Below are 26880 nucleotides of genomic sequence, written 5' to 3'. Positions count from 1 at the left end.
TCATTTTGATTGTCCATTTATTCAGATCAGAACAGGTCAGATTATGTTTCTAGTGAGCAGCGGCACAGCGGCAAGGAAAGACTCCCGAGAAGAAAGGAAGAAACCTGGAGAGGAACCAAAAAGATAAACATTCATTGCACCAGTAACTTTAGGAATACAGTACAGCCAGTGAAATAGATGAGTCCTTAATTGGACGGACTCTAACATTGTTAACAGCATGTGCAGCTTGGGGTTAAGTCAACAGGAGCTGAGTTTATCCACATATTCCAGGTAAACATTAACCAGGTGGAGCTTTTCTAGCCTGTTACTGCCCCTATATAAAATAACAATCCCTCTCTCATAATACTGTTCTCACTCTCTCTGACAATATAGATAAGTGACAGACACGAGTCCTGCTCTATTAAATTCAGAGGCTTGCAGGTGTAGGCTAATTGTTCGCCCCAAATGGCACCTTAAACGTAGTGCACTACGTAGGGCGTGGGGTGCTATTTGGTGACGTTTCTCTGTGGGTCATGGTTATTGAGTAAACAACTTAAGTTGTGCAATTATTTACCTAAACCATGAAGCTGTTTCCGCTTGCAGATAAATCACAGCTCCGCTTTCCCTTTCTCAGATTCCTCTCACCTTGGAATTTTCTCCCCCTGCAGGTAGACTAATATTGACTTTCGAGTGGCCTATCAACATCTGTGGATATTAATCGGCATCACTGCATCTAGTCTGCCTGTTTGTATCGTATTTTTTCTCGAAAGGGATTCTATAGTAGGGCCCATCTCTCATTTACTCAGGCAGGTTCAATTCGTAGCAGATTCATCTTTAGCGAGTCGCGACAGAGAGATCGAGGTGAGATATTGCGGTAACTGCGTCTGCCTCCACTCTGCGGGCAGGGTAGAGTTGGATAAAGTGAAGGGAGGAGCCGTGCACCTGTTAGACCAGTTAGGGACACATGACTGCAGAAGAATTTGCTTGAGTTGGTGTCCTTTTGTCGAGATACAAGACGGAAAGGATGTCGGAGCCAGCGACGAGTCCTGCGGTGACAGCATTCCCAGCGCCGACGATATCTTTGCCATTGGGACTACAAATATTGAGGACGTACTCCGGTGCTCTGATCTGCTTGGAAATAGTGAGTGTCCCATCTCTATTTCTGACTACGAGTTTTGTAAGGAAATACATAACCGGTGGTCAGATAGATTCTGGGTACACCCTTGTTTGAAGTAGGCCTAATTGGGGAAACTGCAGCCTAATCGATAGTCTCTATTAATTCTGCTTAGTTTATTTTGTTCATTTGAGCTTTAGGATGAGCTTTTTCATCGTTTTATCATCGCACAGATAGTTATGTATAACACTATCAGACGAGCCAGGCAGGTAGCGTCGTAGTAATGGGAGTTCAGTCATTACTGTACTTGGGCTGTGTTTTACTAACGGCATATAGGCAACTCCCTATTGTACAATCTGATAGTGTAGTGGTGATAGGCAATTGAGCAGACTGTACATTGTGTCATTGTGAAGTGAACGACAAAATAGATACAACTGTTCTCCAGCTAAATAGTATAGCAGTGTGCTACTAGGCCTATAAATAATCTGTGTTCAGTTAATAGCATCCTGCTCCTTTTAGGCCTATAAATTATCTGTGTTCAGTTAATAGCATCCTGCTCCTTTTAGGCCTATAAATTATCTGTGTTCAGTTTATAACATCCTGCTCCTTTTAGGCCTATAAATTATCTGTGTTCAGTTTAATAGCATCCTGCTCCTTTTAGGCCTATAAATAATCTGTGTTCAGTTTATAACATCCTGCTCCTTTTAGGCCTATAAATAATCTGTGTTCAATTTAAAACATCCTGCTTCTTTTAGGCCTATAAATAATATGTGTTCAGTTTATAACATTCTGCTCCTTTTAGGCCTATAAATAATCTGTGTTCAATTCACTAACATCCTGCTTCTTTTAGGCCTATAAATAATCTGTGTTCAATTTAAAACATCCTGCTTCTTTTAGGCCTATAAATAATATGTGTTCAGTTTATAACATCCTGCTTCTTTTAGGCCTATAAATAATCTGTGTTCAATTCACTAACATCCTGCTTCTTTTAGGCCTATAAATAATCTGTGTTCAGTTCAATAACATCCTGCTTCTTTTAGGCCTATAAATAATATGTGTTCAGTTTATAACATCCTGCTTCTTTTAGGCCTATAAATAATCTGTGTTCAATTCACTAACATCCTGCTTCTTTTCACAAATGGAAATCGTACCCTGTGTCAGGCCTAGGATGCATTTTAAATAAACAGACATTCATGTCATGATCAGATCTCACAGTCTGGTCAAACAGTCCTGATATTCTTAAAGCATTTATTATGTCACAAATATCAATCAGTCTCACGTACGATGACTTGTCGAACAAATCTTCTGTATTCTGTCCTTACAGATATTTGGAGGGTTAGTATGGATCCTGGTGGCGTCCTCCAACGTGCCCGTGCCCCTGCTACAGGGCTGGGTGATGTTTGTCTCTGTCAGCACGTTCTTCTGCTCCAGCGTGTACCTCCTCCTCTTCCTCCTGGGCCTGGCTGACAGGATCAACACTGACTGGAACCTGATGGTGAGTCTAGTGACCAGACTTACCCCAGGAACAGGTCACAGAAAATAACTCATTCTTGGTAAATAGGTTGGGGAGCAGTGAAAAACCAGCAGAGGTACAGATCTTCTTTACCGTCAGATATACACAGGTATACTGACGTCACATGACATCTTTATCAGAGGTAGAGTCTTCCTGGTCTGGTTGGTTGATCACTTCAGGGCTGTCCAACTCCAGTCTTCCTGATCTGGTTGGTTTATCACTTCAGGACTGTCCAACTCCAGTCTTCCTGGTCTGGTTGGTTTATCACTTCAGGGCTGTCCAACTCCAGTCTTCCTGGTCTGGTTGGTTTATCACTTCAGGGCTGTCCAACTCCAGTCTTCCTGGTCTGGTTGGTTTATCACTTCAGGGCTGTCCAACTCCAGTCTTCCTGGTCTGGTTGGTTTATCACTTCAGGGCTGTCCAACTGGTTGGTGCAGGGTTTAGTTCCACCTCGGCACTAAACACAATTCAAATGATAAACAAATAGTAGTCTTCAGTCTGGACGTTTGCTATTTGAATCCGATGAGGTGGAGATCACCCTGCAAACCAAACACAATAGCTTTAGAATAATCAGGAAGCATGTTCTTCAGGAGCCTCATTCAAACGCTGCCGAACCCATAGCAGTTTCCCCTGAACTCCTGTTGAAATGCTGTGACCCCATAGCAGTTTCCCCTGAACTCCTCTTGAAATGCTGTGACTCCATAGCAGTTCCCCTGAACTCCTGTTGAAATGCTGTGACTCCATAGCAGTTTCCCCTGAACTCCTGTTGAAATGCTGTGACTCCATAGCAGTTCCCTGAACTCCTGTTGAAATGCTGTGACTCCATAGCAGTTTCCCCTGAACTCCTCTTGAAATGCTGTGACCCCATAGCAGTTTCCCCTGAACTCCTGTTGAAATGCTGTGACTCCATAGCAGTTCCCTGAACTCCTGTTGAAATGCTGTGACTCCATAGCAGTTTCCCCTGAACTCCTGTTGAAATGCTGTGACTCCATAGCAGTTTCCCCTGAACTCCTGTTGAAATGCTGTGACTCCATAGCAGTTTCCCCTGAACTCCTGTTGAAATGCTGTGACAACATAGCAGTTCCCTGAACTCCTGTTGAAATGCTGTGACTCCATAGCAGTTTCCCCTGAACTCCTCTTGAAATGCTGTGACCCCATAGCAGTTTCCCCTGAACTCCTGTTGAAATGCTGTGACTCCATAGCAGTTTCCCCTGAACTCCTGTTGAAATGCTGTGACTCCATAGCAGTTTCCCCTGAACTCCTGTTGAAATGCTGTGACTCCATAGCAGTTCCCTGAACTCCTCTTGAAATGCTGTGACTCCATAGCAGTTTCCCCTGAACTCCTCTTGAAATGCTGTGACCCCATAGCAGTTTCCCCTGAACTCCTGTTGAAATGCTGTGACTCCATAGCAGTTCCCTGAACTCCTGTTGAAATGCTGTGACTCCATAGCAGTTTCCCCTGAACTCCTGTTGAAATGCTGTGACTCCATAGCAGTTTCCCCTGAACTCCTGTTGAAATGCTGTGACTCCATAGCAGTTTCCCCTGAACTCCTGTTGAAATGCTGTGACTCCATAGCAGTTTCCCCTGAACTCCTGTTGAAATGCTGTGACTCCATAGCAGTTTCCCCTGAACTCCTCTTGAAATGCTGTGACTCCATAGCAGTTTCCCCTGAACTCCTCTTGAAATGCTGTGACTCCATAGCCGGTCCCCTGAACTCCTCTTGAAATGCTGTGACTCCATAGCAGTTTCCCCTGAACTCCTCTTGAAATGCTGTGACTCCATAGCAGTTTCCCCTGAACTCCTCTTGAAATGCTGTGACTCCATAGCAGTTTCCCCTGAACTCCTGTTGAAATGCTGTGACTCCATAGCAGTTTCCCCTGAACTCCTGTTGAAATGCTGTGACTCCATAGCAGGTCCCCTGAACTCCTGTTGAAAGGCTGTGACTCCATAGCAGTTCCCCTGAACTCCTGTTGAAATGCTGTGACTCCATAGCAGTTCCCCTGAACTCCTGTTGAAATGCTGTGACTCCATAGCAGTTCCCTTGAACTCCTGTTGAAATGCTGTGACTCCATAGCAGTTCCCTGAACTCCTGTTGAAATGCTGTGACTCCATAGCAGTTCCCCTGAACTCCTGAAAGGATGTTCCATTCAGTGTCACGTCACTACAGATGTAGAACAATCCTGCTCTTTGATAGTCCTAATTACAGTACAGAGGATGTCTTCCACAGACAGGTGTGTGTGTGTGTGTGTGTGTGTGTGTGTGTGTGTGTGTGTGTGTGTGTGTGTGTGTGTGTGTGTGTGTGTGTGTGTGTGTGAAACACTCTGCACCACACCTACTGAGTATGATCTCATCACAACGTTAGTCATGAGGGTGTCTCTACACATGCAGGTATCAAAACTGACCAGAAACAGTACAGAGAGCTGCTCTACTAGTCTGTCAAGAAACGTAAAGCCATGTAACAGGGCAGAGCCTAGTGCACATTATAACGGCAAGAACACACTGCATGTGCTGGGTGAGCCATAATGTCATTTAATTTACTGAAAAACAATGGTCCTAGGCAGGCAGACCCAGTCAGTGTTGTGCCAATCAGTCCTCACACTGGCCCTGAATACAGCTATGCTGCTGCTACTGGCCCTGATCCCAGCTCTGCTGCTACTGGCCCTGATCCCAGCTCTGCTTTTGCTGCTGGCCCTGATCCCAGCTCTGCTGCTGCTACTGGCCCTGATCCCAGCTCTGCTGCTACTGGCCCTGATCCCAGCTCTGCTGCTGCTACTGGCCCTGATCCCAGCTCTGCTGCTGCTACTGGCCCTGATCCCAGCTCTGCTGCTACTGGCCCTGATCCCAGCTCTTCTGCTACTGGCCCTGATCCCAGCTCTTCTGCTACTGGCCCTGATCCCAGCTCTGCTGCTGCTACTAGCCCTGATCCCAGCTCTGCTGCTGCTACTAGCCCTGATCCCAGCTCTGCTGCTGCTACTAGCCCTGATCCCAGCTCTGCTGCTGCTACTAGCCCTGATCCCAGCTCTGCTGCTGCTACTAGCCCTGATCCCAGCTCTGCTGCTGCTACTAGCCCTGATCCCAGCTCTGCTGCTGCTACTAGCCCTGATCCCAGCTCTGCTGCTGCTACTGGCCCTGATCCCAGCTCTGCTGCTACTGGCCCTGATCCCAGCTCTGCTGCTACTGGCCATGATCCCAGCTCTGCTGCTACTGGCCCTGATCCCAGCTCTGCTGCTGCTACTGGCCCTGATCCCAGCTCTGCTGCTGCTACTGGCCCTGATCCCAGCTCTGCTGCTGCTACTGGCCCTGATCCCAGCTCTGCTTTTGCTGCTGGCCCTGATCCCAGCTCTGCTGCTGCTGCTGGCCCTGATCCCAGCTCTACTATTGCTGCTGGCCCTGATCCCAGCTCTACTATTGCTGCTGGCCCTGATCCCAGCTCTACTATTGCTGCTGGCCCTGATCCCAGCTCTGCTGCTACTGGCCCTGATCCTAGCTCTGCTGCTACTGTGCCTAATGTATCCTCAATGCTTTTTCCACATGTATTAACACTTTCATATTTTAATCATATTTCTGCCATTTAGCAGACACTTTTATCCAAAATGACTTTGCCACACTTACACATGAACTAATAATAAACATGAAGTACTAATGACTGACTGCACTAGAGGTTGACTTGAAGGGTACTGCCTACACTACTAGCTACAGTACAGTATTGACACAGACTGCGTCCCAAATGACCCTGGTCAACAGTAGTGCGCTATATAGGGAATAGAGTACCATTTGGGACCTATCCACAGACAGGCCTCAGACCCACCAGGCTCCAGTTCTTCTCCTAAATGTAGTCGTGTGTGTGTGTGTGTGTTGTCATCTCACAGACAATGAGAAAACAAAGCTTGTGACACAGCTACTGAGAGAATAGTGAGCTCACACCAGACAATAGCCAGTCTGTGGGCCCTGAGGCCCCATGGTCAACAGAAGGGAGTCTGTGGCTACCTACGAAATTGCACCCTTATTCATAAGGCTCAGGTCAAACGCAGGTCAAAGATAGTGCACTATATTGTAGTAGGGTGCCATTTGGGAGGCAACTGGTCTCTTACTGTAACCCCTTATCTCTCTGGGAGGCGGCCGGTCTCTTACTGTAATCCCCTATCTCTCTGGGAGGCGGCCAGTCTCTTACTGTAACCTCCTATCTCTCTGGGAGGCGTCCGGTCTCTTACTGTAACCCCCTATCTCTCTGGGAGGCGGCCGGTCTCTTACTGTAATCCCCTATCTCTCTGGGAGGCGGCCGGTCTCTTACTGTAACCCCCATCTCTGGGAGGCGGCCGGTCTCTTACTGTAACCTCCTATCTCTCTGGGAGGCGGCCGGTCTCTTACTGTAACCTCCTATCTCTCTGGGAGGCGGCCGGTCTCTTACTGTAATCTCCTATCTCTCTGGGAGGCGGCCGGTCTCTTACTGTAACCCCTATCTCTCTGGGAGGCGGCTGGTCTCTTACTGTAACCCCCATTCTCTCTGGGAGGCGGCCGGTCTCTTACTGTAACCTCCTATCTCTCTGGGAGGCGGCCGGTCTCTTACTGTAATCCCCTATCTCTCTGGGAGGCGGCCAGTCTCTTACTGTAACCTCCTATCTCTCTGGGAGGCGTCCGGTCTCTTACTGTAACCCCCTATCTCTCTGGGAGGCGGCCGGTCTCTTACTGTAATCCCCTATCTCTCTGGGAGGCGGCCGGTCTCTTACTGTAACCCCCATCTCTGGGAGGCGGCCGGTCTCTTACTGTAACCTCCTATCTCTCTGGGAGGCGGCCGGTCTCTTACTGTAACCTCCTATCTCTCTGGGAGGCGGCCGGTCTCTTACTGTAATCTCCTATCTCTCTGGGAGGCGGCCGGTCTCTTACTGTAACCCCTATCTCTCTGGGAGGCGGCTGGTCTCTTACTGTAACCCCCATTCTCTCTGGGAGGCGGCCGGTCTCTTACTGTAACCTCCTATCTCTCTGGGAGGCGGCCGGTCTCTTACTGTAATCCCCTATCTCTCTGGGAGGCGGCCGGTCTCTTACTGTAATCCCCCATCTCTCTGGGAGGCGGCCGGTCTCTTACTGTAACCCCCTATCTCTCTGGGAGGCGGCCGGTCTCTTACTGTAATCCCCCATCTCTCTGGGAGGCGGCCGGTCTCTTACTGTAACCCCCCATCTCTCTGGGAGGCGGCCGGTCTCTTACTGTAACCCCTATCTCTCTGGGAGGCGGCCGGTCTCTTACTGTAATCCCCCATCTCTCTGGGAGGCGGCCGGTCTCTTACTGTAACCTCCTATCTCTCGGAGAGGCGGCCAGTCTCTTACTGTAATCCCCTATCTCTCGGAGAGGTGGCCGGTCTCTTACTGTAATCCCCTATCTCTCGGAGAGGCGGCCGGTCTCTTACTGTAATCCCCTATCTCTCGGAGAGGCGGCCGGTCTCTTACTGTAATCCCCTATCTCTCGGAGAGGCGGCCGGTCTCTTACTGTAATCCCCTATCTCTTTGGGAGGCGGCCGGTCTCTTACTGTAACCCCTATCTCTCGGAGAGGCGGCCGGTCTCCTACTGTAACCACTATCTCTCGGAGAGGCGGCCGGTCTCTTACTGTAACCCCCTATCTCTCGGAGAGGCGGCCGGTCTCTTACTGTAACCTCCTATCTCTCTGGGAGGCGGCCGGTCTCTTACTGTAACCTCCTATCTCTCTGGGAGGCGGCCGGTCTCTTACTGTAACCTCCTATCTCTCTGGGAGGCGGCCGGTCTCTTACTGTAACCTCCTATCTCTCTGGGAGGCGGCCGGTCTCTTACTGTAACCTCCTATCTCTCTGGGAGGCGGCCGGTCTCTTACTGTAATCCCCTATCTCTCTGGGAGGCGGCCGGTCTCTTACTGTAATCCCCTATCTCTCTGGGAGGCGGCCGGTCTCTTACTGTAATCCCCTATCTCTCTGGGAGGCGGCCGGTCTCTTACTGTAATCCCCTATCTCTCTGGGAGGCGGCCGGTCTCTTACTGTAATCCCCTATCTCTCTGGGAGGCGGCCGGTCTCTTACTGTAATCCCCTATCTCTCTGGGAGGCGGCCGGTCTCTTACTGTAATCCCCTATCTCTCTGGGAGGCGGCCGGTCTCTTACTGTAACCCCTATCTCTCTAGGAGGCGGCCGGTCTCTTACTGTAACCTCCTATCTCTCTGGGAGGCGGCCGGTCTCTTACTGTAATCCCCTATCTCTCTGGGAGGCGGCCGGTCTCTTACTGTAACCCCTATCTCTCTAGGAGGCGGCCGGTCTCTTACTGTAATCCCCTATCTCTCTGGGAGGCGGCCGGTCTCTTACTGTAATCCCCTATCTCTCTGGGAGGCGGCCGGTCTCTTACTGTAACCTCCTATCTCTCTGGGAGGCGGCCGGTCTCTTACTGTAATCCCCTATCTCTCTGGGAGGCGGCCGGTCTCTTACTGTAATCCCCTATCTCTCTGGGAGGCGGCCGGTCTCTTACTGTAATCCCCTATCTCTCTAGGAGGCGGCCGGTCTCTTACTGTAACCTCCTATCTCTCTGGGAGGCGGCCGGTCTCTTACTGTAATCCCCTATCTCTCTGGGAGGCGGCCGGTCTCTTACTGTAATCCCCTATCTCTCTGGGAGGCGGCCGGTCTCTAACTGTAACCTCCTACCTCACGTGATTTTCTCAATACGTTCAATGAGACCGGTCTACTCTCAATCCATATTAGAACCGTGTCTTTCCATCTTCATTGCAGGATGTGCTGTACCACTTCACAGCACTGCTGTTCTACTTCAGTGCGTTGGTGCTGGAGGCTGCTGTTACGTCTGCCAGAGGGGTCATCAGTAGTACCAACAGCTCCATACCAGGATGTGTAACAGCCCCTAGTGGGAATATACTCACCTTTCTGGACAACAGACAATACAGTATTAACGTGGCAGCTACGGTCAGTGTACACTAACACACAATGTCAAGGCTATCTGTAATGCAAATGGTGGTTCACTGATCAGACCAGGCTTTTAATTCAAATTCTTCTTACTGTACGTGCCTGTTTGAGTTTGCCTGGGTTGATAAACCAATAGAAAGTTCCCAGAACTGCAAACCCTGCCCATCTGGTTGTCACTATTTACCAAAGTCAAAATTGTTGTAATATTTTTTATTTTAATTTAAGGTTAATCAGATTTTAAGAAGATAAATTGTAGAAATAGGTGTGGGTTATCCATAATTATGACTTTGTGGTAACTAATGACAACCTACTCATCTGGCACTCCAGGCAGACTCAAGCAAACGATCAGTTATTGGAATCGATTGTTGTAGTATTATAAACCCAGAGGTCTGTTACTACTATACCATGTTATTATTGTTGTAGTATTATAAACCCAGTGTTACTACTATACCATGTTATTATTGTTGTAGTATTATAAACCCAGAGGTCTGTTACTACTATACCATGTTATTATTGTTGTAGTATTATAAACCCAGAGGTCTGTTACTACTATACCATGTTATTATTGTTGTAGTATTATAAACCCAGAGGTCTGTTACTACTATACCATGTTATTATTGTTGTAGTATTATAAACCCAGAGGTCTGTTACTACTATACCATGTTATTATTGTTGTAGTATTATAAACCCAGAGGTCTGTTACTACTATACCATGTTATTATTGCTGTAGTATTATAAACCCAGAGGTCTGTTACTACTATACCATGTTATTATTGTTGTAGTATTATAAACCCAGTGTTACTACTATACCATGTTATTATTGTTGTAGTATTATAAACCCAGTGTTACTACTATACCATGTTATTATTGTTGTAGTATTATAAACCCAGAGGTCTGTTACTACTATACCATGTTATTATTGTTGTAGTATTATAAACCCAGTGTTACTACTATACCATGTTATTATTGTTGTAGTATTATAAACCCAGTGTTACTACTATACCATGTTATTATTGTTGTAGTATTATAAACCCAGTGTTACTACTATACCATGTTATTATTGTTGTAGTATTATAAACCCAGTGTTACTACTATACCATGTTATTATTGTTGTAGTATTATAAACCCAGTGTTACTACTATACCATGTTATTATTGTTCCAGTATTATAAACCCAGAGGTCTGTTACTACTATACCATGTTATTATTGTTCTAGTATTATAAACCCAGAGGTCTGTTACTACTATAACATGTTATTATTGTTGTAGTATTATAAACCCAGAGGTCTGTTACTACTATACCATGTTATTATTGTTGTAGTATTATAAACCCAGAGGTCTGTTACTACTATACCATGTTATTATTGTTGTAGTATTATAAACCCAGAGGTCTGTTACTACTATACCATGTTATTATTGTTGTAGTATTATAAACCCAGTGTTACTACTATACCATGTTATTATTGTTGTAGTATTATAAACCCAGAGGTCTGTTACTACTATACCATGTTATTATTGTTGTAGTATTATAAACCCAGAGGTCTGTTACTACTATAACATGTTATTATTGTTGTAGTATTATAAACCCAGAGGTCTGTTACTACTATACCATGTTATTATTGTTGTAGTATTATAAACCCAGAGGTCTGTTACTACTATACCATGTTATTATTGTTGTAGTATTATAAACCCAGTGTTACTACTATACCATGTTATTATTGTTGTAGTATTATAAACCCAGTGTTACTACTATACCATGTTATTATTGTTGTAGTATTATAAACCCAGTGTTACTACTATACCATGTTATTATTGTTGTAGTATTATAAACCCAGTGTTACTACTATACCATGTTATTATTGTTGTAGTATTATAAACCCAGTGTTACTACTATACCATGTTATTATTGTTGTAGTATTATAAACCCAGAGGTCTGTTACTACTATAACATGTTATTATTGTTGCAGTATTATAAACCCAGAGGTCTGTTACTACTATACCATGTTATTATTGTTGTAGTATTATAAACCCAGTGTTACTACTATACCATGTTATTATTGTTGTAGTATTATAAACCCAGTGTTACTACTATACCATGTTATTATTGTTGTAGTATTATAAACCCAGTGTTACTACTATACCATGTTATTATTGTTGTAGTATTATAAACCCAGAGGTCTGTTACTACTATAACATGTTATTATTGTTGCAGTATTATAAACCCAGTGTTACTACTATACCATGTTATTATTGTTGTAGTATTATAAACCCAGAGGTCTGTTACTACTATAACATGTTATTATTGTTGTAGTATTATAAACCCAGAGGTCTGTTACTACTATACCATGTTATTATTGTTGTAGTATTATAAACCCAGAGGTCTGTTACTACTATACCATGTTATTATTGTTGTAGTATTATAAACCCAGTGTTACTACTATAACGTGTTATTATTATTGTAGTATTATAAACCCAGTGTTACTACTATAACGTGTTGTTATTGTTGTAGTATTATAAACCCAGTGTTACTACTATACCATGTTATTATTGTTCCAGTATTATAAACCCAGTGTTACTACTATACCATGTTATTATTGTTCCAGTATTATAAACCCAGTGTTACTACTATACCATGTTATTATTGTTGCAGTATTATAAACCCAGAGGTCTGTTACTACTATACCATGTTATTATTGTTGCAGTATTATAAACCCAGAGGTCTGTTACTACTATACCATGTTATTATTATTGTAGTATTATAAACCCAGTGTTACTACTATAACATGTTATTATTGTTGTAGTATTATAAACCCAGAGGTCTGTTACTACTATACCATGTTATTATTGTTGTAGTATTATAAACCCAGTGTTACTACTATACCATGTTATTATTGTTGTAGTATTATAAACCCAGAGGTCTGTTACTACTATAACATGTTATTATTGTTGTAGTATTATAAACCCAGAGGTCTGTTACTACTATAACATGTTATTATTGTTGTAGTATTATAAACCCAGAGGTCTGTTACTACTATAACATGTTATTATTGTTGTAGTATTATAAACCCAGAGGTCTGTTACTACTATACCATGTTATTATTGTTGTAGTATTATAAACCCAGAGGTCTGTTACTACTATACCATGTTATTATTGTTGTAGTATTATAAACCCAGTGTTACTACTATACCATGTTATTATTGTTGTAGTATTATAAACCCAGTGTTACTACTATACCATGTTATTATTGTTGTAGTATTATAAACCCAGTGTTACTACTATACCATGTTATTATTGTTGTAGTATTATAAACCCAGTGTTACTACTATACCATGTTATTATTGTTGTAGTATTATAAACCCAGAGGTCTGTTACTACTATACCATGTTATTATTGTTCTAGTATTATAAACCCAGAGGTCTGTTACTACTATACCATGTTATTATTGTTGTAGTATTATAAACCCAGTGTTACTACTATAACATGTTATTATTATTGTAGTATTATAAACCCAGAGGTCTGTTACTACTATACCATGTTATTATTGTTGTAGTATTATAAACCCAGTGTTACTACTATACCATGTTATTATTGTTGTAGTATTATAAACCCAGAGGTCTGTTACTACTATACCATGTTATTATTGTTGTAGTATTATAAACCCAGAGGTCTGTTACTACTATACCATGTTATTATTGTTGTAGTATTATAAACCCAGAGGTCTGTTACTACTATACCATGTTATTATTGTTCTAGTATTATAAACCCAGAGGTCTGTTACTACTATACCATGTTATTATTGTTGTAGTATTATAAACCCAGAGGTCTGTTACTACTATACCATGTTATTATTGTTGTAGTATTATAAACCCAGTGTTACTACTATACCATGTTATTATTGTTGTAGTATTATAAACCCAGTGTTACTACTATACCATGTTATTATTGTTGTAGTATTATAAACCCAGTGTTACTACTATACCATGTTATTATTGTTGTAGTATTATAAACCCAGTGTTACTACTATACCATGTTATTATTGTTGTAGTATTATAAACCCAGAGGTCTGTTACTACTATACCATGTTATTATTGTTGTAGTATTATAAACCCAGAGGTCTGTTACTACTATACCATGTTATTATTGTTGTAGTATTATAAACCCAGAGGTCTGTTACTACTATACCATGTTATTATTGTTGTAGTATTATAAACCCAGAGGTCTGTTACTACTATACCATGTTATTATTGTTGTAGTATTATAAACCCAGAGGTCTGTTACTACTATACCATGTTATTATTGTTGTAGTATTATAAACCCAGAGGTCTGTTACTACTATACCATGTTATTATTGTTGTAGTATTATAAACCCAGAGGTCTGTTACTACTATACCATGTTATTATTGTTGTAGTATTATAAACCCAGTGTTACTACTATACCATGTTATTATTGTTGTAGTATTATAAACCCAGAGGTCTGTTACTACTATACCATGTTATTATTGTTGTAGTATTATAAACCCAGTGTTACTACTATACCATGTTATTATTGTTGTAGTATTATAAACCCAGAGGTCTGTTACTACTATACCATGTTATTATTGTTGTAGTATTATAAACCCAGAGGTCTGTTACTACTATACCATGTTATTATTGTTGTAGTATTATAAACCCAGAGGTCTGTTACTACTATACCATGTTATTATTGTTGTAGTATTATAAACCCAGTGTTACTACTATACCATGTTATTATTGTTGTAGTATTATAAACCCAGAGGTCTGTTACTACTATACCATGTTATTATTGTTGTAGTATTATAAACCCAGTGTTACTACTATACCATGTTATTATTTTTGTAGTATTATAAACCCAGAGGTCTGTTACTACTATACCATGTTATTATTGTTGTAGTATTATAAACCCAGAGGTCTGTTACTACTATACCATGTTATTATTGTTGTAGTATTATAAACCCAGAGGTCTGTTACTACTATAACATGTTATTATTATTGTAGTATTATAAACCCAGAGGTCTGTTACTACTATAACATGTTATTATTGTTGTAGTATTATAAACCCAGTGTTACTACTATACCATGTTATTATTGTTGTAGTATTATAAACCCAGAGGTCTGTTACTACTATAACATGTTGTTATTGTTGTAGTATTATAAACCCAGTGTTACTACTATACCATGTTATTATTGTTGTAGTATTATAAACCCAGTGTTACTACTATAACATGTTATTATTGTTGCAGTATTATAAACCCAGAGGTCTGTTACTACTATACCATGTTATTATTGTTGTAGTATTATAAACCCAGAGGTCTGTTACTACTATACCATGTTATTATTGTTGTAGTATTATAAACCCAGAGGTCTGTTACTACTATACCATGTTATTAATGTTGTAGTATTATAAACCCAGAGGTCTGTTACTACTATACCATGTTATTATTGTTGTAGTATTATAAACCCAGAGGTCTGTTACTACTATACCATGTTATTATTGTTGTAGTATTATAAACCCAGTGTTACTACTATACCATGTTATTATTGTTGTAGTATTATAAACCCAGAGGTCTGTTACTACTATACCATGTTATTATTGTTGTAGTATTATAAACCCAGTGTTACTACTATACCATGTTATTATTGTTGTAGTATTATAAACCCAGAGGTCTGTTACTACTATACCATGTTATTATTGTTGTAGTATTATAAACCCAGTGTTACTACTATACCATGTTATTATTGTTGTAGTATTATAAACCCAGTGTTACTACTATACCATGTTATTATTGTTCCAGTATTATAAACCCAGAGGTCTGTTACTACTATACCATGTTATTATTGTTGTAGTATTATAAACCCAGAGGTCTGTTACTACTATACCATGTTATTATTATTGTAGTATTATAAACCCAGAGGTCTGTTACTACTATACCATGTTATTATTATTGTAGTATTATAAACCCAGTGTTACTACTATACCATGTTATTATTGTTGTAGTATTATAAACCCAGAGGTCTGTTACTACTATACCATGTTATTATTGTTGTAGTATTATAAACCCAGAGGTCTGTTACTACTATACCATGTTATTATTGTTGTAGTATTATAAACCCAGAGGTCTGTTACTACTATAACATGTTATTATTGTTGTAGTATTATAAACCCAGTGTTACTACTATACCATGTTATTATTGTTGTAGTATTATAAACCCAGTGTTACTACTATACCATGTTATTATTGTTGTAGTATTATAAACCCAGTGTTACTACTATACCATGTTATTATTGTTGTAGTATTATAAACCCAGTGTTACTACTATACCATGTTATTATTGTTGTAGTATTATAAACCCAGAGGTCTGTTACTACTATACCATGTTATTATTGTTGTAGTATTATAAACCCAGTGTTACTACTATACCATGTTATTATTGTTGTAGTATTATAAACCCAGAGGTCTGTTACTACTATACCATGTTATTATTGTTGTAGTATTATAAACCCAGAGGTCTGTTACTACTATACCATGTTATTATTGTTGTAGTATTATAAACCCAGTGTTACTACTATACCATGTTATTATTGTTGTAGTATTATAAACCCAGTGTTACTACTATACCATGTTATTATTGTTGTAGTATTATAAACCCAGTGTTACTACTATACCATGTTGTTATTGTTGTAGTATTATAAACCCAGAGGTCTGTTACTACTATACCATGTTATTATTGTTGTAGTATTATAAACCCAGAGGTCTGTTACTACTATACCATGTTATTATTGTTCCAGTATTATAAACCCAGAGGTCTGTTACTACTATACCATGTTATTATTGTTGTAGTATTATAAACCCAGTGTTACTACTATAACACGGTGATGTTGTTAGAGCCTCTTGGTGAGGGCGTATTATATGAATCAGTGTTCTCCTGTTGAGAGGGAACCGATGTTGTGCTTCGTCCCGACAGCCTCCTCCATTTCTGTATTGGTAGCTCCTGTACTGCACAGAGCTGTCCTCAGAACGTAACACTTCATTACCAAGGAGACCAAACACAAAAGCTCTGTAGTAAACTCCTAATCTAAGTCAATGTTTTTTCAGTAAATGGAGCTGTAGGCCTTTGCGTTCCATGAGTTAATGTTTGGCCGTTGTTCTCCTGACTCTATACTACTAGTTGGTTCAGTGATGTTGCTGCTGCTGTACTATATAGCTGCTGCTATTACATTAGGTGTCATTGCTCAAGGCTCTCTGTGAGTTTAGCCTAACCTTTTGTTTGTTTGTTGTTGTCCTGGTTCTCCTCTAGATATTTGCCTTTGTGGTGACGCTCTGCTACGCCTGCAGCCTGTTCATGGGCTTCAGGAGGTGGCAGATGTGATGTGACACGGAAGAAAGAAAACACGCCATTTTACGTTTTTACAGGTCAAACTCCTACCGTGCGGTCAAGACATTAGTCACGTTGTCTGTTTATTACATGTGTATAACAACATTGTTTTTTAAAGAGAACTTCTGTATCATGATATTTGCATCAAGTGTATATTTGTTGCTCTGAGATCAAGACAGAACACGTTGTTGTATCAGTCATGTAATAACAGCAGGTGTTATGGCTACGCTACCAGATGTTGTATCAGTCATGTAATAACAGCAGGTGTTATGGCTACGCTACCAGATGTTGTATCGGTCATGTAATAACAGCAGGTGTTATGGCTACGCTACCAGATGTTGTATCGGTCATGTAATAACAGCAGGTGTTATGGCTACGCTACCAGTTGTTGTATCAGTCATGTAATAACAGCAGGTGTTATGGCTACGCTACCAGATGTTGTATCAGTCATGTAATAACAGCAGGTGTTATGGCTACGCTACCAGATGTTGTGGTTCAATTAGTGCCTGGTTTCTGAGGCCGACATGTTTAATTGTGTGATCAATAGTGGAGATTTTATTTATTCGTGTTTGATTCCCTGTAAAATAAATTAAACTCTGGATCAGAAGAGGCCTATAACTGATTAGATAACAATAAGGTGACGTTATAGTTAGATTTTCCCCTTGTAGAGTGTCTAACTTTTTTTATAGCAACACGGAAAACTATGTTAAACATACTACATAGGAAAAATATCATAATAATCACTTAATGGCATTGTGTGAATTCCTACTGGAATATATTTGAGTATATTCTGTGATTTCTGAAATGCATTTTTTACAAATAAATAACTTTTGTTATCTTGTCGATACAACTTGTATTTTTTATATTTGGCTAGTTTAGCAGGGCTTCGCCAGAAGGGGGAACTATTCTCACAAAGACTGTATTTAGCGGGGAGAGTTATTGGCTCATCAGCCCGGCTGGTTATTCAGGAGCCAGTTCAAGGTGCAGGTCCCAGAGGTTAACTAGGCTGCTGTAGGTGGTTGGACCAGATGCCTTTGTTGTCAGTTGAAGGGAATGGAACTTTGCCTCTCTCTTCAACCATGGAACCAGTTTTGATGTCGTCACTATTATTCTATAATGTAGAAAATAGTAACAATAAATAAAAACCCTTGAATGAGTAGGTGTTCCCAAACTTATGACCGGTAGTGTACATGATTCAATTATTTAATTTAACCTTTTTTTTTTAACTAGGCAAGTCAGTTAGGAACACATTTTTCTTGATGGCCTACCCCGGCCAAACCCGGACGACGCTGGGCCAATTGTACGTAGCCCTATGGGATTCCCAATCACGGCCCGGATGTGATACAGCCTGGATTGAAACCAGGGACTTTAGTGACGCCTCCTACACTGATGCCTCTTAGACTGCCGCGCCACTCGGGAGCAAGAGATATTTAATACAATATTAACTACATTAATTACAGTACAGTCAGCAGTCCAGTCAGTTATTCCTACCACAGAGGGAAATACTATCAATCAGTGGTTATGTGGTGAGCCTAGAGGATGGTGAGCACATTAAACAGCCTATTTAAGTTGCCTACAGTGAAATTCCTGTGCTCCATATCAGACAAATGAGCCCATAATCTTGTACCCATAAGGAGGAAGAAGATGTATGTGTCTACACGTGGGGGGAAATATCTCAGTGTTCGTCCCAAATGGCACCCTATTCCCTATACAGTGCACTACTTTTGACCTGGGCCCTGGTTGGTAGAGCATGGTACTTGCAACACTAGGGTTGTCGGTTGGATTCCCAAGGGGGGGCTAGTATGAAAGAGGAAGAAAATGTCTGCACTCACTACTGTAAATCGCTCCGGATAAGAGCGTCTGCTAAATGACTCAAATGTCAAAAGTAGTGCACTCAGTAATACGGTACCATCTGTAGGGAGTCATACGGTACCATCTGTAGGGAATCATACGGTACCATCTGTAGGGAGTCATACGGTACCATCTGTAGGGAGTAATACGGTACCATCTGTAGGGAGTAATACGGTACCATCTGTAGGGAGTCATACGGTATCATCTGTAGGGAGTAATACGGTACCATCTGTAGGGAGTAATACGGTACCATCTGTAGGGAGTAATACGGTATCATCTGTAGGGAGTAATACGGTATCATCTGTAGGGAGTAATACGGTACCATCTGTAGGGTGTAATACGGTACCATCTGTAGGGAGTAATACGGTACCATCTGTAGGGAGTAATACGGTACCATCTGTAGGGAGTAATACGGTATCATCTGTAGGGAGTAATACGGTATCATCTGTAGGGAGTAATACGGTATCATCTGTAGGGAGTAATACGGTATCATCTGTAGGGAGTAATACGGTACCATCTGTAGGGAGTAATACGGTACCATCTGTAGGGAGTAATACGGTATCATCTGTAGGGAGTAATACGGTACCATCTGTAGGGAGTAATACGGTATCATCTGTAGGGAGTAATACGGTATCATCTGTAAGGAGTAATACGGTATCATCTGTAGGGAGTAATACGGTACCATCTGTAGGGAGTAATACGGTATCATCTGTAGGGAGTAATACGGTATCATCTGTAGGGAGTAATACGGTACCATCTGTAGGGAGTAATACGGTATCATCTGTAGGGAGTAATACGGTATCATCTGTAGGGAGTAATGCGGTATCATCTGTAGGGAGTAATACGGTATCATCTGTAGGGAGTAATACGGTACCATCTGTAGGGAGTAATACGGTATCATCTGTAGGGAGTAATACGGTATCATCTGTAGGGAGTAATACGGTACCATCTGTAAGGAGTAATACGGTACCATCTGTAGGGAGTAATACGGTACCATCTGTAGGGAGTAATATGGTACCATCTGTAGGGAGTAATACGGTACCATCTGTAGGGAGTAATACGGTACCATCTGTAGGGAGTAATACGGTATCATCTGTAGGGAGTAATACGGTACCATCTGTAGGGAGTAATACGGTACCATCTGTAGGGAGTAATATGGTATCATCTATAGGGAATAATACAGTATCATATGTAGGGAGTAATACGGTACCATCTGTAGGGAGTAATATGGTATCATCTATAGGGAATAATACAGTATCATATGTAGGGAGTAATACGGTACCATCTGTAGGGAATAATACGGTATCATCTGTAGGGAGTAATACGGTACCATCTGTAGGGAGTAATACGGTACCATCTGTAGGGAGTAATATGGTATCATCTATAGGGAATAATACGGTACCATCTGTAGGGAGTAATGCGGTACCATCTGTAGGGAGTAATATGGTATCATCTATAGGGAATAATACAGTATCATATGTAGGGAGTAATACGGTACCATCTGTAGGGAGTAATATGGTATCATCTATAGGGAATAATACAGTATCATATGTAGGGAGTAATACGGTACCATCTGTAGGGAATAATATGGTATCATCTGTAGGGAATAATACAGTATCATATGTAGGGAGTAATACGGTACCATCTGTAGGGAGTAATATGGTATCATCTGTAGGGAGTAATAGGATAGCATTTGGGACACAGCCCCATACTTGGGGGTAAACTTAGGAACCTCTCAGATATGTGCAACCTATGGCTTTGACAGGGTGTTGTCAAGTTTAACACACCTCCACCTTTTTGACCTCTGTGGCTTTGCTGACCCACATTAGATGCAAGCAAAAGCCTATAGTCTGTCTTCTGAACCGTTCTGTGTTCTGGCAGCTTAGGCCTGAAGTGGAAGTAGTGGTTCTGATTTGTCTATTGTCAAAATCACACGACTTACTATGTAGCTATACAATAATAATGTGGAAAGCCCTGATGATACACTACATGACCAAACATCTCATTCCAAAATCATGGGCATATTAATATGGAGTTGGTCCCCCCTTTGCTGCTATAACAGCCTCCACTCTTCTGGGAAGGCTTTCCACTAGATGCTGGAACATTGCTGCGGGGACTTGCTTCCATTTAGCCACAAGAGCATTAGTGAGGTCAGGGACTGATTTTGGTGGATTAAACCTGGCTCGCGTTCCAATTCATCCCAAAGGTGTTCGATAGGGTTAAGGTCAGGGCTCTGTGCAGGTCAGTCAAGTTCTTCCACACCGATCTCGACAAACCATTTCTGTATGGCCCTCGCTTTGTGCACGGGGGGATTATCATGCTGAAACAGGAAAGGCCCTTCCCCAAACTGTTGCCACAAAGTTGGAAGCACAGAATCGTCTAGAATGTCATTGTATGTTGTAGTGTTAATATTTCCCTTCACTTGCATTGCGCATGGTGATCATAGGCTTGTGTGCTGCTGCTCGGCCATGGAAACCCATTTGATGAAGCTCCCGACAAACAATTATTGTGCTGAAGTTGCATCCAGAGGCAGTTTGGAACTCGGTAGTGAGTGTTGCAACCAAGGACAGATTATGTTTTACGCGCTTCAGCACTCGGCGGTCCCGTTCCGTGAGCTTGTGTGGCCTACTTGTTGGAAAGTTGGCATCCTATGACGGTGCCACGTTAAAAGTCACTGAGCTCTTCAGTAAGGCCCATTCTACTGTCAATGTTTGTCTATGGAGATTGCATGGCTGTGTGCTCGATTTTATACACCTGTCAGCAACGGGTTTGGCTGAAATAGCCGAATCCATGTACTTTTGAATATATAGTGTACATATTGAATATTGAAATATATGCAATACATTTGCCAAGAGGACATCTTGAGTGACGGACTGAAGGATTTGAAATGTAAATGTGAGTTTAAATGAACGCAGTGATCTGCTTTTTAGCAGCAGCTCAGTGCCCCTGAACGTGTGTGTGTATCCATATTGAGCCGAGCGGGCCTGCTGTTAGGAACAGGCAATATATGAATCCCAAATGGCACCCTAGTCCCTATCTAGTGTGCACTACTTTTGACTAGGGCCTACAGGGGCATCATTTATGGGCCCTGGTCAAAAGTAGTGCACTAGATAGGGAATAGTGTGCCACTTAGGACGCGACCAGTGTGTTACTGTAGACACATTCAACTGTCTGTCTGTGTTGTGCCTTAAAAACCCTGGCGCCTCATGGACAGCAGGAAGGGGACACATAGCTGGCCACTGACCCATCACATCACTCCACCATGGAAACACCACGTTTCATGTTCCTTCAAGTCTTACGTTGTCCACTCACTCTGTTTACGTCTCAAATGGCAACCTAGTCCCCATCTAGTGCATTATTTTTGACCTGGCAGAAACCCTCTGGGGCAGGTAGTGAATAGAATGTCATTTGGAACGCAGGCTCTGTCTTCCCCTCAGTCAGTCAGCCTTGACTTAACATGATCACTTGTACTCCAAAATGATCCTGAACATTGGTTTTGGCGAGGGCAGCCTCCCCATTCCAGCACACGACACCACAGCAAAGACTAGACCACTGTGAGACAGGCTCTGTGTTAAGACTAGACCACTGTGAGACAGGCTCTGTGTTAAGACTAGACCACTGTTAGACAGGCTCTGTGTTAAGACTAGACCACTGTGAGACAGGCTCCGTGTTAAGACTAGACCACTGTGAGACAGGCTCTGTGTTAAGACTAGACCACTGTGAGACAGGCTCTGTGTTAAGACTAGACCACTGTGAGACAGGCTCTGTGTTAAGACTAGACCACTGTTAGACAGGCTCTGTGTTAAGACTAGACCACTGTTAGACAGGCTCTGTGTTAAGACTAGACCACTGTGAGACAGGCTCCGTGTTAAGACTAGACCACTGTGAGACAGGCTCTGTGTTAAGACTAGACCACTGTGAGACAGGCTCTGTGTTAAGACTAGACCACTGTTAGACAGGCTCTGTGTTAAGACTAGACCACTGTTAGACAGGCTCTGTGTTAAGACTAGACCACTGTTAGACAGGCTCTGTGTTAAGACTAGACCACTGTTAGACAGGCTCTGTGTTAAGACTAGACCACTGTTAGACAGGCTCTGTGTTAAGACTAGACCACTGTGAGACAGGCTCCGTGTTAAGACTAGACCACTGTGAGACAGGCTCTGTGTTAAGACTAGACCACTGTTAGACAGGCTCTGTGTTAAGACTAGACCACTGTTAGACAGGCTCTGTGTTAAGACTAGACCACTGTTAGACAGGCTCTGTGTTAAGACTAGACCACTGTTAGACAGGCTCTGTGTTAAGACTAGACCACTGTTAGACAGGCTCTGTGTTAAGACTAGACCACTGTTAGACAGGCTCTGTGTTAAGACTAGTCCACTGTTAGACAGGCTCTGTGTTAAGACTAGACCACTGTTAGACAGGCTCTGTGTTAAGACTAGACCACTGTTAGACAGGCTCTGTGTTAAGACTAGACCACTGTTAGACAGGCTCTGTGTTAAGACTAGACCACTGTTAGACAGGCTCTGTGTTAAGACTAGACCACTGTTAGACAGGCTCTGTGTTAAGACTAGACCACTGTTAGACAGGCTCTGTGTTAAGACTAGACCACTGTTAGACAGGCTCTGTGTTAAGACTAGACCACTGTTAGACAGGCTCTGTGTTAAGACTAGACCACTGTGAGACAGGCTCCGTGTTAAGACTAGACCACTGTGAGACAGGCTCTGTGTTAAGACTAGACCACTGTGAGACAGGCTCTGTGTTAAGACTAGACCACTGTTAGACAGGCTCTGTGTTAAGACTAGACCACTGTTAGACAGGCTCTGTGTTAAGACTAGACCACTGTGAGACAGGCTCCGTGTTAAGACTAGACCACTGTGAGACAGGCTCTGTGTTAAGACTAGACCACTGTGAGACAGGCTCTGTGTTAAGACTAGACCACTGTTAGACAGGCTCTGTGTTAAGACTAGACCACTGTTAGACAGGCTCTGTGTTAAGACTAGACCACTGTTAGACAGGCTCTGTGTTAAGACTAGACCACTGTTAGACAGGCTCTGTGTTAAGACTAGACCACTGTTAGACAGGCTCTGTGTTAAGACTAGACCACTGTGAGACAGGCTCCGTGTTAAGACTAGACCACTGTGAGACAGGCTCTGTGTTAAGACTAGACCACTGTTAGACAGGCTCTGTGTTAAGACTAGACCACTGTTAGACAGGCTCTGTGTTAAGACTAGACCACTGTTAGACAGGCTCTGTGTTAAGACTAGACCACTGTTAGACAGGCTCTGTGTTAAGACTAGACCACTGTTAGACAGGCTCTGTGTTAAGACTAGACCACTGTTAGACAGGCTCTGTGTTAAGACTAGTCCACTGTTAGACAGGCTCTGTGTTAAGACTAGACCACTGTTAGACAGGCTCTGTGTTAAGACTAGACCACTGTTAGACAGGCTCTGTGTTAAGACTAGACCACTGTTAGACAGGCTCTGTGTTAAGACTAGACCACTGTTAGACAGGCTCTGTGTTAAGACTAGACCACTGTTAGACAGGCTCTGTGTTAAGACTAGACCACTGTTAGACAGGCTCTGTGTTAAGACTAGACCACTGTTAGACAGGCTCTGTGTTAAGACTAGACCACTGTTAGACAGGCTCTGTGTTAAGACTAGACCACTGTTAGACAGGCTCTGTGTTAAGACTAGACCACTGTTAGACAGGCTCTGTGTTAAGACTAGACCACTGTTAGACAGGCTCTGTGTTAAGACTAGACCACTGTTAGACAGGCTCTGTGTTAAGACTAGACCACTGTTAGACAGGCTCTGTGTTAAGACTAGACCACTGTTAGACAGGCTCTGTGTTAAGACTAGACCACTGTTAGACAGGCTCTGTGTTAAGACTAGACCACTGTTAGACAGGCTCTGTGTTAAGACTAGACCACTGTTAGACAGGCTCTGTGTTAAGACTAGACCACTGTTAGACAGGCTCTGTGTATGTTTGCCAAAAACATCAGGCCAAGGCCAAAAACATCAGTGGCAGTTCTCTGCCTATTTCCCAAATGACTCCCTATTCCCTATATAGTGCACTACTTTTGACCAGGGCCCTATGAGAGCCCTATGCACTAGACAGGGAATAGGGTGCTACTCTTGACGCCAGCCTATATTGGGGTAATTTATAGAGGCAGTGGCACCAGACTCTTCCCGGCGCAGACAACAGACCAATAAATCCTCTCTTTTCCCCCCACCTCCATTCTTCCCTGCTGCCATAACTTAGTGGATGCTGAGTAAACAGCAAATTAAGGTAGTGGCTGTAAATTGTAGCCCAGAAATACCCATTTCTGCTTGGTGGGAAACGTTATCGGCCTTCTCCTAGGAGAGCCCAGCATTCCCAAAGAGTCAACGTACAGCCATTAGCCAAAGAGTAGAATTTAGTTCACAGGACCTGTAGGATCACGTCAATTGTAAGGATACCACATTCTATAGACTCTTCCATTGTAAAGACACCACATTCTATAGATCCTTCCGCTGTAAAGATACCACATTCTATAGACTCTTCCATTGTAAAGATACCACATTCTATAGATCCTTCCGCTGTAAAGATACCACATTCTATAGACTCTTCCATTGTAAAGATACCACATTCTATATATCCTTCCACTGTAAAGATACCACATTCTATAGACTCTTCCATTGTAAAGATACCACATTCTATAGAGCCTTCCACTGTAAAGATACCACATTCTATAGACTCTTCCACTGTAAAGATACCACATTATATAGACTCTTCCACTGTAAAGATACCACATTCTATAGATCCTTCCACTGTAAAGATACCACATTCTATAGACTCTTTCATCGTAAAGATACCACATTCTATAGACTCTTCCATTGTAAAGATACCACATTCTGTAGACTCTTCCACTGTAAAGATACCACATTCTATAGACTCTTTTATTGTAAAGATACCACATTCTATAGACTCTTCCACTGTAAAGATACCACATTCTATAGGCTCTTCCATTGTAAAGATACCACATTCTATAGACTCTTTCATTGTAAAGACACCACATTCTATAGATCCTTCCACTGTAAAGATACCACATTCTATAGACTCTTCCATTGTAAAGATACCACATTCTATAGACTCTTTCATTGTAAAAATACCACATTCTATAGACTCATTGTAAAGATACCACATTCTATAGACTCATTGTAAAGATACCACATTCTATAGACTCATTGTAAAGATACCACATTCTATAGACTCTTCCATTGTAAAGATACCACATTCTATAGACTCTTCCATTGTAAAGATACCACATTCTATAGACTCTTTCATTGTAAAGATACCACATTCTATAGACTCTTCCACTGTAAAGATACCACATCCTATATATCCTTCCACTGTAAAGATACCACATTCTATAGACTCTTCCATTGTAAAGATACCACATTCTATAGACTCTTCCATTGTAAAGATACCACATTCTATAGACCCTTCCATTGTAAAGATACCACATTCTATAGACTCTTCCACTGTAAAGATACCACATTCTATAGACTCTTCCATTGTAAAGATACCACATTCTATAGACTCTTCCATTGTAAAGATACCACATTCTATAGACTCTTCCATTGTAAAGATACCACATTCTATAGACTCTTCCATTGTAAAGATACCACATTCTATAGACTCTTCCATTGTAAAGATACCACATTCTATAGACTCTTCCATTGTAAAGATACCACATTCTGTAGACTCTTCCACTGTAAAGATACCACATTCTATAGACTCTTCCATTGTAAAGATACCACATTATATAGACTCTTCCACTGTAAAGATACCACATTCTATAGACTCTTCCATTGTAAAGATACAACATTCTATAGACTCTTCCATTGTAAAGATACCACATTCTATAGACTCATCCACTGTAAAGATACCACATTCTATAGATCCTTCCACTGTAAAGATACCACATTCTGTAGACTCTTCCATTGTAAAGATACCACATTCTGTAGACTCTTCCACTGTAAAGATACCACATTCTATAGACTCTTCCATTGAAAAGATACCACATTCTATAGACTCTTCCACTGTAAAGATACCACATTCTATA

The 26880-nt window shown here is 41.9% G+C and overlaps 1 protein-coding gene and 1 long non-coding RNA gene across 3 annotated transcripts; one reads left to right on the top strand and one right to left on the bottom strand.

Annotated features, from left to right (window-relative positions):
• LOC129856850 (uncharacterized) lies at positions 1-634 on the bottom strand. Its single transcript, XR_008759820.1, has 2 exons — positions 554-634; positions 1-104 (listed from the first exon to the last, which is right to left on the bottom strand). It is a non-coding gene; the product is annotated as an uncharacterized LOC129856850 (long non-coding RNA).
• A 6-nt stretch (positions 635-640) lies between these two features.
• Positions 641-17758, top strand: mal2 (mal, T cell differentiation protein 2). 2 transcript variants are annotated; one of them, XR_008759819.1, is made up of 5 exons: positions 641-1120; positions 2418-2588; positions 9343-9531; positions 16845-17136; positions 17387-17758. XR_008759819.1 is itself a non-coding variant. In XM_055924570.1 (4 exons), exons 1-4 carry the CDS (start codon positions 1004-1006, stop codon positions 16914-16916), a joined length of 549 nt encoding a protein of 182 aa, XP_055780545.1. In that variant the 5' UTR covers positions 641-1003; the 3' UTR covers positions 16917-17758. The 2 variants fall into 2 exon arrangements, 1 of the variants encoding a protein (XP_055780545.1); XM_055924570.1 differs by having other exon boundaries at positions 16845-17758.
• Positions 17759-26880: the final 9122 nt, after the last annotated feature.

This window comes from Salvelinus fontinalis, chromosome 6, assembly GCF_029448725.1.
Source record: "Salvelinus fontinalis isolate EN_2023a chromosome 6, ASM2944872v1, whole genome shotgun sequence".
Classification (NCBI taxonomy): Eukaryota; Metazoa; Chordata; class Actinopteri; order Salmoniformes; family Salmonidae; genus Salvelinus; species Salvelinus fontinalis.
The sequence above is the reverse complement of the archived record's forward strand: the minus strand, read 5'-3'. Positions and strand labels throughout refer to the sequence as shown.